General features: G+C 39.9%; 1 protein-coding gene across 7 annotated transcripts in view; it reads right to left on the bottom strand.

Annotated features, from left to right (window-relative positions):
• Positions 1–11247, bottom strand: part of LOC108289281 (STAM binding protein) — a 34885-nt gene that overhangs the window by 23137 nt on the left and 501 nt on the right. For 4 of the 7 annotated variants that reach the window (XM_017508678.2, XM_037731435.1, XM_017508681.2 and 1 more), the window contains exons 2-3: positions 11130–11235; positions 9556–9770 (exon numbers count right to left, since the gene is read on the bottom strand). The exons of 1 other annotated variant lie outside the window; for it this stretch is intronic. In XM_017508678.2, the coding sequence (XP_017364167.1) occupies positions 9556–9758 (203 nt within the window). In that variant the 5' untranslated portion in view covers positions 9759–9770; positions 11130–11235. The remainder of the gene's footprint in view (positions 1–9555; positions 9771–11129; positions 11236–11247) is intronic. 2 more of the 7 variants (XM_017508677.2, XM_017508680.2) reach the window with 1 other exon arrangement.

The following is an 11247-nucleotide window of genomic DNA, read 5'->3' as shown; positions in this document are numbered from 1 at the left end:
AAAAAAAAAAAAAAAAAAGAATAGGTAAGAGTAGGCATGAAACTTTTCACCAAATACCTTTTTATATTAACTTTGACTTTGAACCATGTAATGGAATTTAGTTTATAAATAAACAACAACAACAACAAAAAACCTCCCAGACTGGTACAGGAATAGCTTTCCCTTGTTTCAGCAACTATAGCCAGTTTTCTGAATGGGGACAGACGAGCAAAAACACCTCCTGAAACAGACAATGGGCAACCTAACTCATTACTCATACTGGAGGTAAAAGAGCTTAGTGGTTAGGAGGGTTGCCTCTGGAGCCACTATGCCTGGGCTCAAATCCTGGCTTTGCTATTTACTAGTTGTGTGACTTTGGGCAAGTCACTTAATCCACTATCCTTCTGTTTTTTGCAGGAGTGTCCAACCTCTTGGCTTCCCTGGGCCACAATGGAAGAACTGTCTTGGGCCATACATAAAATACACTAACACTAACAATAGCTGATGAGCTTAAAAAAAAACGATACCTACCACCGCAGATAAGCAAAAAAGTCCTCGAATTCAAAGGGTTGGACATGGCTGATATCCCATATATAAAATTGTACAGATGGAGACAAACTAGTACTCCCTGACAGACTTTCTGTGACACTTAAAGAGATAATAAAACGCTAAACACAGTATCTAACACATAACCAATATTTGCTATGGGTTTCTATGATTTTTTTTTTAACTAATAAAAAATGTGAGCAAGAATTAGAGATGAAGATGCTAACACCAGCATCATGTACAGGTCTGGGAGTTTTCCCTTTATTTATAAACTATATTCCATTACATGGTTCAAAGTTCTATCCCTAGAAGCTTTCTAGAGAAAGAAAGTGGTGGCCCAGATGTATACTGTTCTCTGGGGTTATATCTGGTTGGAACCTAGAGAGGGGAAATGCAAACAAAGATATGATGGCAAAAACACAAGCAAAACAACCTAATAAACAATGAAAAAAGAAGATATAAGCAGAAAGGTAAATACAAAAGGTGAATAAATACATCAAATAATGCTGAATCCACTCATAACTAAAGAAATTCAAATTACAATGCGATACCATTTTTGTCCATCGAATTGGCAAAGGTTTAAGGGTTGATTATACCTGCTATAGAGAAATGGGATCCTCATACAGTGTTAAGAAGATTGTAAATTAATGTAACTTTTTATCTTAAGGGAGGCAAAATGGAAGCTAATTATTGAAAACTTAAAATGTGTATATCATTTTTTAATTTTTATTTATTTATTTACTATTTACTTATTTATTTTGAGACACAGTCTCACTGCAACCTCTGCCTCCCAGGTTCAAGTGATTCTCCTGCCTCAGCCTCCGGAGTAGCTGGGATTACAGGTACCTGCTACCAAGCCCAGCTAATTTTTGTATTTTTCGTACAGATGAGGTTTCGCCATGTTGACCAGGCTGGTCTCCAACTCCTGACCTCAGGTGATCTGCCCATGTCAGCCTGCCAAAGTGCTGGGATTATAGGCATGAGCCACCGCGTCCAGTTTAAAATGTGTGTATCCTTTAATCTCACAATTCTATCTCTAGGAATTTATCCTGGAGATCATTATAAAATAGTACAAAGATGTATGTATAAAACTATTCAATACAGCAGTGTTTAAAAAAGTAGAAAAAACTGAAAAAAAAATCCCTAAATGTTCATCAATAGGGGACTATTTAAAAAATAATGTGCATTCAAATGTGATCATTTGAATGTAAACATTCACCCATTAATTCAATGAATATTTCAGTAAATATCTACTACGGGGTCCAGAATTATTCTAAAGGTTGGGGATATGGCAGCGAACAACACAGTCAAAAATTCCTTCCCACTGGAGAGTGTACATTACAGTGGGAGAACAGACAATAAACAGAAGTATGCTAGGAAAGTCATTAATAGGGAAGCGGGATAGAAAGTGATAGGGGAATGGTTGAAATTTTAGATAGAGCAGCTAAGGAAGTCATCATTAAGAAGGCATTTGAGAAAGGGCTAGACGACAGTGAGCCATGAATCTGGGATAAGACTGTTCCAGGCAGCAGGAATAGCCCTGAGGCAGAATGAGATGGCTCAGTATGTCCTGACATGGAAAGACACTACTGTGAAGAAAGCAAGTCACAGAACAGAATACATGGTATGATCCCATTGATGCTTTAAGAAAAAGGACACATGGGAGCCCCTATGTGCTTAATCATGTCTTATCCATGCCAGAAATACAATAGTGGCCACCTCTGATAGATGAGACTTCTCTTTTCACTTTAATATCTCCTTTGCAGTGATTAAAAAATTTTTAACATCATGAATAACTGTTAGTTTTGTATGAAAACAACTAACACAAAAAGTCAAGCAAAATTTCTTTAATGTGGATGCATTAAGGATCCTCATCTCGATTCTTCCAGTCTTAAAAGTTACTCACCAAGGTAAGCATGATCACACATGAAACTTTCTTCAGTCTATAAACCCCAATCCCAGCAAACATTTTCAACACAGGTGACAGTTCATTTTCAGAAAGAGGGTTGGTGTTCCAGAGGCTCACATAGCAGACAGGAATTGCCTGAATACTCTCACTCCCTTCGGGGCAGCCTAGTTGATGACCATAAAAAGCTGCAAAAGAATCCACTGCTTGGTTTATTGTCTGTGCTCATCATGAAAATATGTACTGATTTAATATGCTGAACTCTTTCTTCTATACTGGGGTCTGCAAAAGGCAAGGCATTCCTACATTAGGGAAGCTACTGAGTGGGGAAATATGCCTGAGATCATTAAGATGCCTGAACTGCTCCAGGAAAAGGAACAAACATGCCTTTTAAAATCCTGAAGTAAAGTATCCACAAAAGGTCTAGAACAATGATTCTCAGTAGCAGAGAGGGCAGAGGAGTGGTGAGGTAGATGTCTACTCCCCTCTCTTTTCTCCTTGGTTGCCGTAACTGCCAAAGTTGAGCCACTGTTATTGATGGGAGTATCCCAAGTAAAATACGTTAGAAAAGACGGAGAATCACTGAGCTAGAATCTCTTTGCAATTGCTGTGATTATCTGTTCACAGACTCAGAATCAGGATTTTAAAGGTATCTGCAAGAAAAGTGAAAGTAGCTACATTAATTGCTTCAGGTAAAGCCAATGCAACAAAATTCCAAATTAAAAATGAACTGCTAAATCTCCTCCCCACCAACTCTCCTAGTAGTTCATCATTTTAAATGAGCCTATAAGTGACAGGGACAGAATCCCCATATCAGTCCTGCTGTTAACACTATTATGTCACTCAAAGTAACACTAAGTGACATAAAAAACAATTTGTTAGACATCCATGTACTCTTAATCCTATCCCCCACTTGCCTTCTGAGGAGTTTATTACTACTGCTAAGCTCTCTTCTGGACTGTCAGCCTCTCCTCCTCCATAGGATCCTTTCCATCAGCAAAAACATCCTCTAAAATCTCCCATCTTAAAATACATACACATGTTCACAAGTTCCTTGTACCCCTTCAGCTACTTCCCCATTTTTCTACTTCTCGTCCCATCCAAACTTCTCCAAAGAGTTGTCTACACCAGGGCTTGGCAAACTATAGCTGGTGTGTCAAATCCAGCTAGCCATCTGTTCTTGTAAATAAAGTTTTATTGGAACCAGCCACATCCATTCATTTGAGTGTTGTCTATGGCTACTGTCTCACTATAAAGTAGAGGTGGTAACAGAGAGCAAGTAGCCTGCAAAACCAAAAATTTTTACTCTATGGTCCCTTATGGAAAAAAATTGGCCACCTTCTGGTCTATACCCTCTGCCTCCACTTTCTTATTGTCCATTCACCTTTCTACACATTCTAATCTAGGGTCTCTGTAATCCTTCCAGTGAAATTGCTTACCAAGATCACCAATGACATCATCTTACCAAACTTAAAGGTCAATCTTCTGTCTTCACCCATCTGACATAGCTGACTATTCTCCTTTCTCAAACACTGACCTCTTTTGGCTTCCATGACACCACACTGCTCTCTCTTGGATTTCCTCCTGCCTCTTGAACCTTCCTTCAAAGTCTCCCCTGTTGGCTCTCCCTCCACTAACTAACCTCAAGGCTCAGTCCTAGGCTCCTTCTCTTCTTATTCCACAGTCTTATTAACAAAGATTCTTGATCTTTTATGTGCCATGGAGGCTTCTGGCATCTGGTGAAGCCTATAGACCCTTCTCAGAAGAATTTTTTTAAGGTACAAAGTACAAAGGATTACCAGAAATACTGCAATTTTACTGAAAAACAGTTCACAAAAATTTTAAAAATTATGACATGTTCTTCTGTATTAATGTGTCCTTTATCAAAGCATTTGATAATGGGATCCAGTTGTAGATCTAATAATTCTGTACTGTAATTCTGAAGTAGTGCTTAGATGCTATGTTGAGATGTCAGCAACAACTGTAATCCAATATGAAAATATCTTAATTTCTATTGGTGACAAAATTACGAATATTATTACTAATACTGTAGTATAAGGCCTACATTCAAAATGGAAGGAAATGCTAAATTTCAGTCAGTGGTTAGAAAAAACAGAAGTTTTTCCCATTCAGGTTCACAGATGCCCTGAATTCTATCAGTGAATCTCTGTGAGGTTTCTGGACCCCAGATTAAGAGCCCCTTTACTAGAAAATCTCAGCTATTCTCATGACTTCAGAACCAACTGTATGCTAGGGACTCCCTTGTCTGTATTTCTAGCCCAGACCCCAGTCTTCTGAGTTCAGGCTGGTACCTTCAACCTCCCACTTGACATCTCTACCTGAATATCTCACAGGCATCTCAAATTTTAACACGTCAAGAAAAAAAAAAAAAAAAAAAAGAAAGAAAAGAAAAACTCAAACATAATTGCTTAAATGCCCCCACTACCCAGCCCTCTTTAGATACCACTTTTCCCATCTCAGTACATGGACTACCCCATCGTAAGTTGCTCAAGGCAGAAACATGACATCAACCTCCATAGTATCTTTTTCCCTAAGTGATAAGTAAGTCCAATGGACTTGACCTCCAAAATATCAAATCCATCTCTATCTTTCCATGTTGCCAGACTACTTCAAGTCACCAGCCTGCAAGAATTTCCTAACTAGTCTCCCTGCCTTCTCTTAACACTTGCTCCACCATTTACTATACAACAGCCAAAATTTATACTTTAAAAAACGGGTGGGACATGGTGGTTCACGCCTGTAATCCCAGCACTTTGGGAGGCTGAGACAGAAGGATCACTTGCATCCAGGAGTTCGAGACCAGCCTGGGCAGCATTAGTGAGACCTCAACTCTATTTTTTTTTTTTGAGACAGAGTCTTGCTCTGTCACCCAGGCTAGAGTGCAGGGGTGTGATCTCGGCTCACTGAAACCTCCACTGCCCGGGTTCAAGCAAGTCTCCTCCCTCAGCCTTGCAGGTAGCTAGGATTACAGGCGTGGGCCACCACACCCAGCTAATTTTTGTATTTTTAGTAGAGACAGGGTTTTACCATGTTGGCCAGGCTGGTCTTGAACTCCTGACCTCAGGTGATCCACCTGTCTTAGCCTCCTAAAGTGCTGGGATTGCAGGCGCGAGCCATCGCACCCAGCCGAGACCTCATCTCTTTAAAAAAATAATAATAACAAGTAAATTTAGCTCTGAATCCCACTTAAAACTTTTCAATGGCTTGCTGTTACTCTCAAGATAAAAAACAGACTCCTTACCATGGCCCATGGATCCCATGTCATCCAGCCCCACTTGCCTCTCCAGCCTCATCTGGAGTCAACCTCCCTCTTCTCTGGCTATATTCCAAACACAATGGTCCTTCAATCCCCAGAACATGCTAAGGTCTTTTCTACCTAAGCACTCCAAAACACAGTTACCTGTGTTTTAATGCTCTGCCCGAGGCTCTTGGAATGACCAACTTCATTGCATTCCTCAAGTCTCGGCTTAAATCTTGTCTTCTCAGACAGACGTTACGCTGACTATTTAGTCATAAACCCTTGGTTATTCTCCATCACAGTACTCTTTTTGTTGCCTTCATAGCATTTTCCTTATTTCGTGACTACAGCTGAGTTTTAGACAACATGGGTTTAAATGCTGTGGGTCCATTTATACACGGATTTCCTTCTGTCTCTGCCACCCCTGAGACAGCAAGACAAACCCCTCCTCTTCCTCAGCCTACTCAACATGAAGATGATGAGGATGAATACTTTCATAATGATCCACTTCCACTTAATCAACTGTATCTATATTTTCTATTCTTTATTATTTTCTTAACATTTTCTTCTTTCTTTAGCTTTTCTGTAAGAATATAGTACATAATACATATCATATACAAAGTATGTGATAACGGACGTTATCAATAAAGCTTCCAGACAACAGTATGCTATTAGTAGTTAAATTTCTGGAGAGTCTAAAATTATATGCTTTTTACTTTTTTTTTTTTTTTTGAGACACGGTCTCACTCTGTTCCCAGGCTGGAGTGTAGTGAAGATCTCAGCTTACTGCAACCTCCACCTCCTGAGTTCAAGCAATTCTCCTGCCTCAGCCTCCCAAGTAGTTGGGATTACAGGTACCCGCCACCACACCAGGCTAATTTTTGTATTTTTAGTAGAGATGGGGTTTCACCATGTTGACCAGTCTGGTCTTGAACTCCTGACCTCAAGTGATGCACCCACTTTGGCTTCCAAAGTAGGTGGGATTACAGGCGTGAGCCACCATGCCCAGTCATATGTATATTTTTGATTGCATGGGGGATTGGTGCTAACCTCTGTGTTGTTCAAGGGTAAACTGTATTTATTTGCGTATCTGTTTACTGTCTTCTCCCATACCTATAAAGGAACACCAGTAAGGACAGAGGCCATTTTACTCACTACTCTGTGTCCAGGACCTAGTGCAGTGCCATGTAGATCCCAGGTATACTCAATACATATGTGTTGAATAAATATGGTCTTTGCCCTGAAAGCCCTTTCCATTGTGGGGCAATAGGACTCTGAAAGCCCTTCAGAAAACACCTGGTAGACTGAATCCATGATTCTACTGAACTTTCTGAATTAGTGTTTCTCCAAAGGAATTGTGCTCCTGGGTTTCATTCTGAGAGAACAATCTACAAGCTTATAGGAAATATATAAGACTATTATTCCTACCAGGAGTAGAGTGTATAAAGAGGACAGTAGTCAAAAAAAAACTTCTCAGGAAAATAAATAGTGTGCCTATGAACTAAAAACTTATAACAGTAAAGAGAAGCAGAAATATAATTATAATTCTATGAAAGCTTAACAACATTGAGTCCACATGACATGGCATAATGGCATTAAAGAACTACAGATCTTTAACAAAACAGGTGTTAAGTTAAAGCTGCCTCCAAACATAGTGAACTGTAACCTAATTTAATGTATAAACAAACTGTAACTTAACATAAGAGTTAGGTTACAAGTATAACAAACAGCTGAGTCTCAACCAATCATAGCAGCTGAAACCTCCAGCCAATCAGAGGCTAACGGCTGCCAAAACATGACCAAATAAGGCAAACACAGAACTGTAGCCAATCAGACTATTTCTGTATCTCATTTCCTTTTCTCTGACTATAAATATAGTCTGCACAACCTCCACTATAGAGTGGAACATTCTGCACCACTTTTGGTCCTGAGTGTTCCCTGAACTGTTTTCTACTGGATTAAACTCTGTTAAATTTAACTTATCTGTCTAAGGTTTTCTCACTTAACACAGACAAAACTTCTAAATAAAAAAGACAATAAAGTCCCATTTCTCCACTTTACAATTACAATATGAATCCTAGGCAGTCCACTCTTCCACATACTTTTCTTTAGAGCAATGGTTTTCAAACAGAGGTGATTCTGTTCCTTGGAGAACATCAGATAACATCTGGAGATATTTTTGGTTGTCACACTGTCGGGAGGAGGGATACTGGAATCTAGTGAGGAGAAACCAGGGATGCTGCTAAACATTCTGTTACACACAGGACAGCTTCCGCAACAAAGAATTCAGCCCAAAAGGTCAATAGTGCCAAAGTTGAAAAGCCCTGCTTTAGAGGAGTATGTGATCAAAAACTTAATGTGATATAACTGGTATGTGTATATCATCTCTTGGAAGACAGCTAAGAAACTACCAAGAGTGATTATCTCTGGGGAGGAGAACTGAGGGTTAGGGGGAAAAGAGGAGTGGGTGGGGAGACTTTTTTTTTTTGAGATAAGAGTCTCACTCTGTTGCCTAGTCTGGAGTGCAGTGGCACAATCTTAGCTCACTATAAACTTTGCCTCCTGGTTTCAAGTGATCTTCCTGCCTCAGCCTCCCGAGTAGCTAGGATTACAGGCTTGCGCCACCATGACTGACTAATTTTGTATTTTTAGTAGAGACAGGGGTTCGCCATGTTGGCTAAGCTGGTCTTGAACTCCTGATCTCAGGTGATCTGCCCACCTCAGCCTCCCAAAGTGTTGGGATTACAGGCAAGAGCCACCACACCCAGCCGAGACTTACTTTTAACTATAGTTACTTTTCTATGCCTCTGAATTCGGCACCATATATATATATATATATATATATATATATATATATATATATGGATATGGTGCCTACTCATAAATCAGTAGTAAGAAAAATAACCAAAAAATAGCCAGTGTGGCTCCTGACTATGATCTCAAAAGACTAACTTTGACTCATAGAACATTACTAAAAACAAGAAGAACAGGACCTATGTTGTAGAATAAATCCTGAATTAGAAGTTAGAAAACTGAGGTTTGTCACTTCAAACACGAGCATATCACCAAACACTGAGCTTGTTTCCTCATATATAGAATGTAGGGTAGTGTGCCCTACAACATGCACACAGAACTATGAAGATCAAATGAAATTATGCAGGTGAACTACTAAGAACCAAATACATTATAATTCCTGGTATTGTGAAAGAACAAGATTAGAAATGATAAATAAGACCTTTAACATTATTCTCTTTCTAAATTATGTATCATTTCACCGTCAATAGAGTTTTAGGAGTTGTTTGCTGTTAATAGTACTGAAATCTTCTACTTACGCTGCCTACCCTAAGATGATAAACAGCTCCAGGGAAAGGTCTTATTATGATGAGCCACACAAACTGTAGGCAATTACTATTTTATGATTTGCATGATTATGATAAAGGTTAAGAGGAAAAAAATGTTTCCTGTATCACCCAATTTGCGACAAAATAAGTAGAAATGAGGAATTTTGGCTCTGCTAGACCCCAACAATATTTCTATGATTGGCTGCTTTAGTAGAAAGAGGACAGTAAAAGCATTCATCAGTACATAACATGTCTAGTTTAACCACCAACTCTTTTGTCTAACAGCTGGGCTATGTGGGCATAGGCCAAAGAGCTAAATCTCTTACTCATAAATTACTGAGTCATGAAAATAACACCTTCAGCACTCATGTCTTTGAATGGCAAGGACAGCCAATATGTAGGAGTCGCCGGCAAAAATGATTAATGTTGATGATATTGTGAAGTTCTGTAGTTTTAGCAATTTTGAGCTGAGTAAGTGAGGCGCCCGTCACCAGAAAGGAAAAAGGAAACTGTAGGTGTCTTACGTGATATACTTGTTATAGAGGATGAAGGCATGTTCAATGTTGCCTTCCTCAGAATAAATGGATGCCATTCGGATAATCTCAACTCCAGAGCGGAAGTACCGACGGGGTGGAATATCTTCATTCACCTCTACCGCACTACCCAGCTGGGAGAGAGCCCTCACCCGTTCTTCGGGCGGGAGGCTCACATCTCCATGGTCAGACATCAGGACTAAGTTCTGAGACAGAAAAAACAGATGGCATCAATACCATTGCCCCCATCATCCCAGCAGTGTCTTACAGTTTATCTCACAGACCTCTACCTTAGTAAGAAAATATAAGAGAAACATACCCAGTGCTGTGGCTCCTATTAAATAAAGACTTTCTTACAAGAAGACTGAGACCCTCACCCCAAACCACAATGATGAAAGGACTGGCAGACTCAAAAATGTACAATCCCTGTCCCATAATTAGGTGGAACAAATAGTATAACCACAGTGGGTCAACTCACTGTTGGTTCAGTTCAAGTTAATCAAATTCCTTTTCATTAGGTGGCTCCACCCACAGCACCGTAAGAGTAGGAGCAGTATCTTTCATTTTCTATTATTTCTCCTTTCAGACACCCACATACCTCCACCCCCAGTACCTGGCAAAGTGCACTCAGTGAACTTTCATGAGGATTGTTAACTGACTTAAAGGTTGACCATTTTTATTTAATCTGAGAGTAACTGACATTTTCTGTGGTGTACTTTTCATATTTGAGCACTAGGTGAGTTAGGGGAGCTGGTCTGGGAATTAATGCTCATAATCATAACTCTGCTCACTAAACCACTACAGTCAACCTATAAAATCATTCATTCATCATGGCAAGGAATTTGGATCTTGAAAACAACCACTTAGTCATCTTCATAGACTAAGCACTCTGAATAACAAGAGGGCACGATGGTAACTTGGATTGCAAAAACCAACCAACCAACTCAGCAGATTTCTCTCCTGGGGTCCAAAAACTCCAGCAATTCTAGTCTTTCTAGGTATAGTTGCTGTTAGAATCAGATTCCAGATTCCAACCAGATATCATCACTATCATCTCCAAAATAAATCCGGGCAATTGATACACATTGCATTACAGCAAGCCCTAATCAGCATGCTCTAGAATACACAAGCTACAGTAAAATTAATCTTGGAATTTAAGGCCCTGTGGCAACTGGCCCTCCCCAACAGAGATCTTTTGCTTCAGTCAGGACTCCAATCCGCCCAGGCATCCTTACATTTCAGTTTCATTTGTCTATCCACTGTTTTTCTTTTCTGCCACAACTCTTCCTTCAGGGGTAATCTTAGCCAATTCCATCTTTAGGTCTCTTCAATATTCGGATCACAATGCCTCCACAAAGCTTCCCCTCTAAAACATCCTCACTAATAGCACAAAAGCCATGAGGACTACTAGGGATGCAGAGACGGTCCATCTCTCCTGAGGCCTCTTTAGGGATTCAGAAAGCCGCAAGCATATCTAAAACCTCCCCAAGTTGCCTAATTAGTAAACCTAGTCCACAGCCCATTTAAGTTAACTGAAACAGAGGATGGTCGTTGCATCTCAGTACCTCTTGGGAGAGGTTCTTGTGGGTTAAGAAAGGAACCACCTCCCGAGACCAGGAAGCGGCGCCGTGTACCAACGGGTTGAGCAATTCCAAAAACGGGATGCAGCATCTGCAAATGAGG

This window comes from Cebus imitator, unplaced genomic scaffold (assembly GCF_001604975.1).
Source record: "Cebus imitator isolate Cc_AM_T3 unplaced genomic scaffold, Cebus_imitator-1.0 Scaffold399, whole genome shotgun sequence".
In the NCBI taxonomy this organism is placed as follows: Eukaryota; Metazoa; Chordata; class Mammalia; order Primates; family Cebidae; genus Cebus; species Cebus imitator.
Note: the sequence above shows the minus strand (reverse complement) of the source record. Positions and strands in the feature narration are given on the sequence as shown.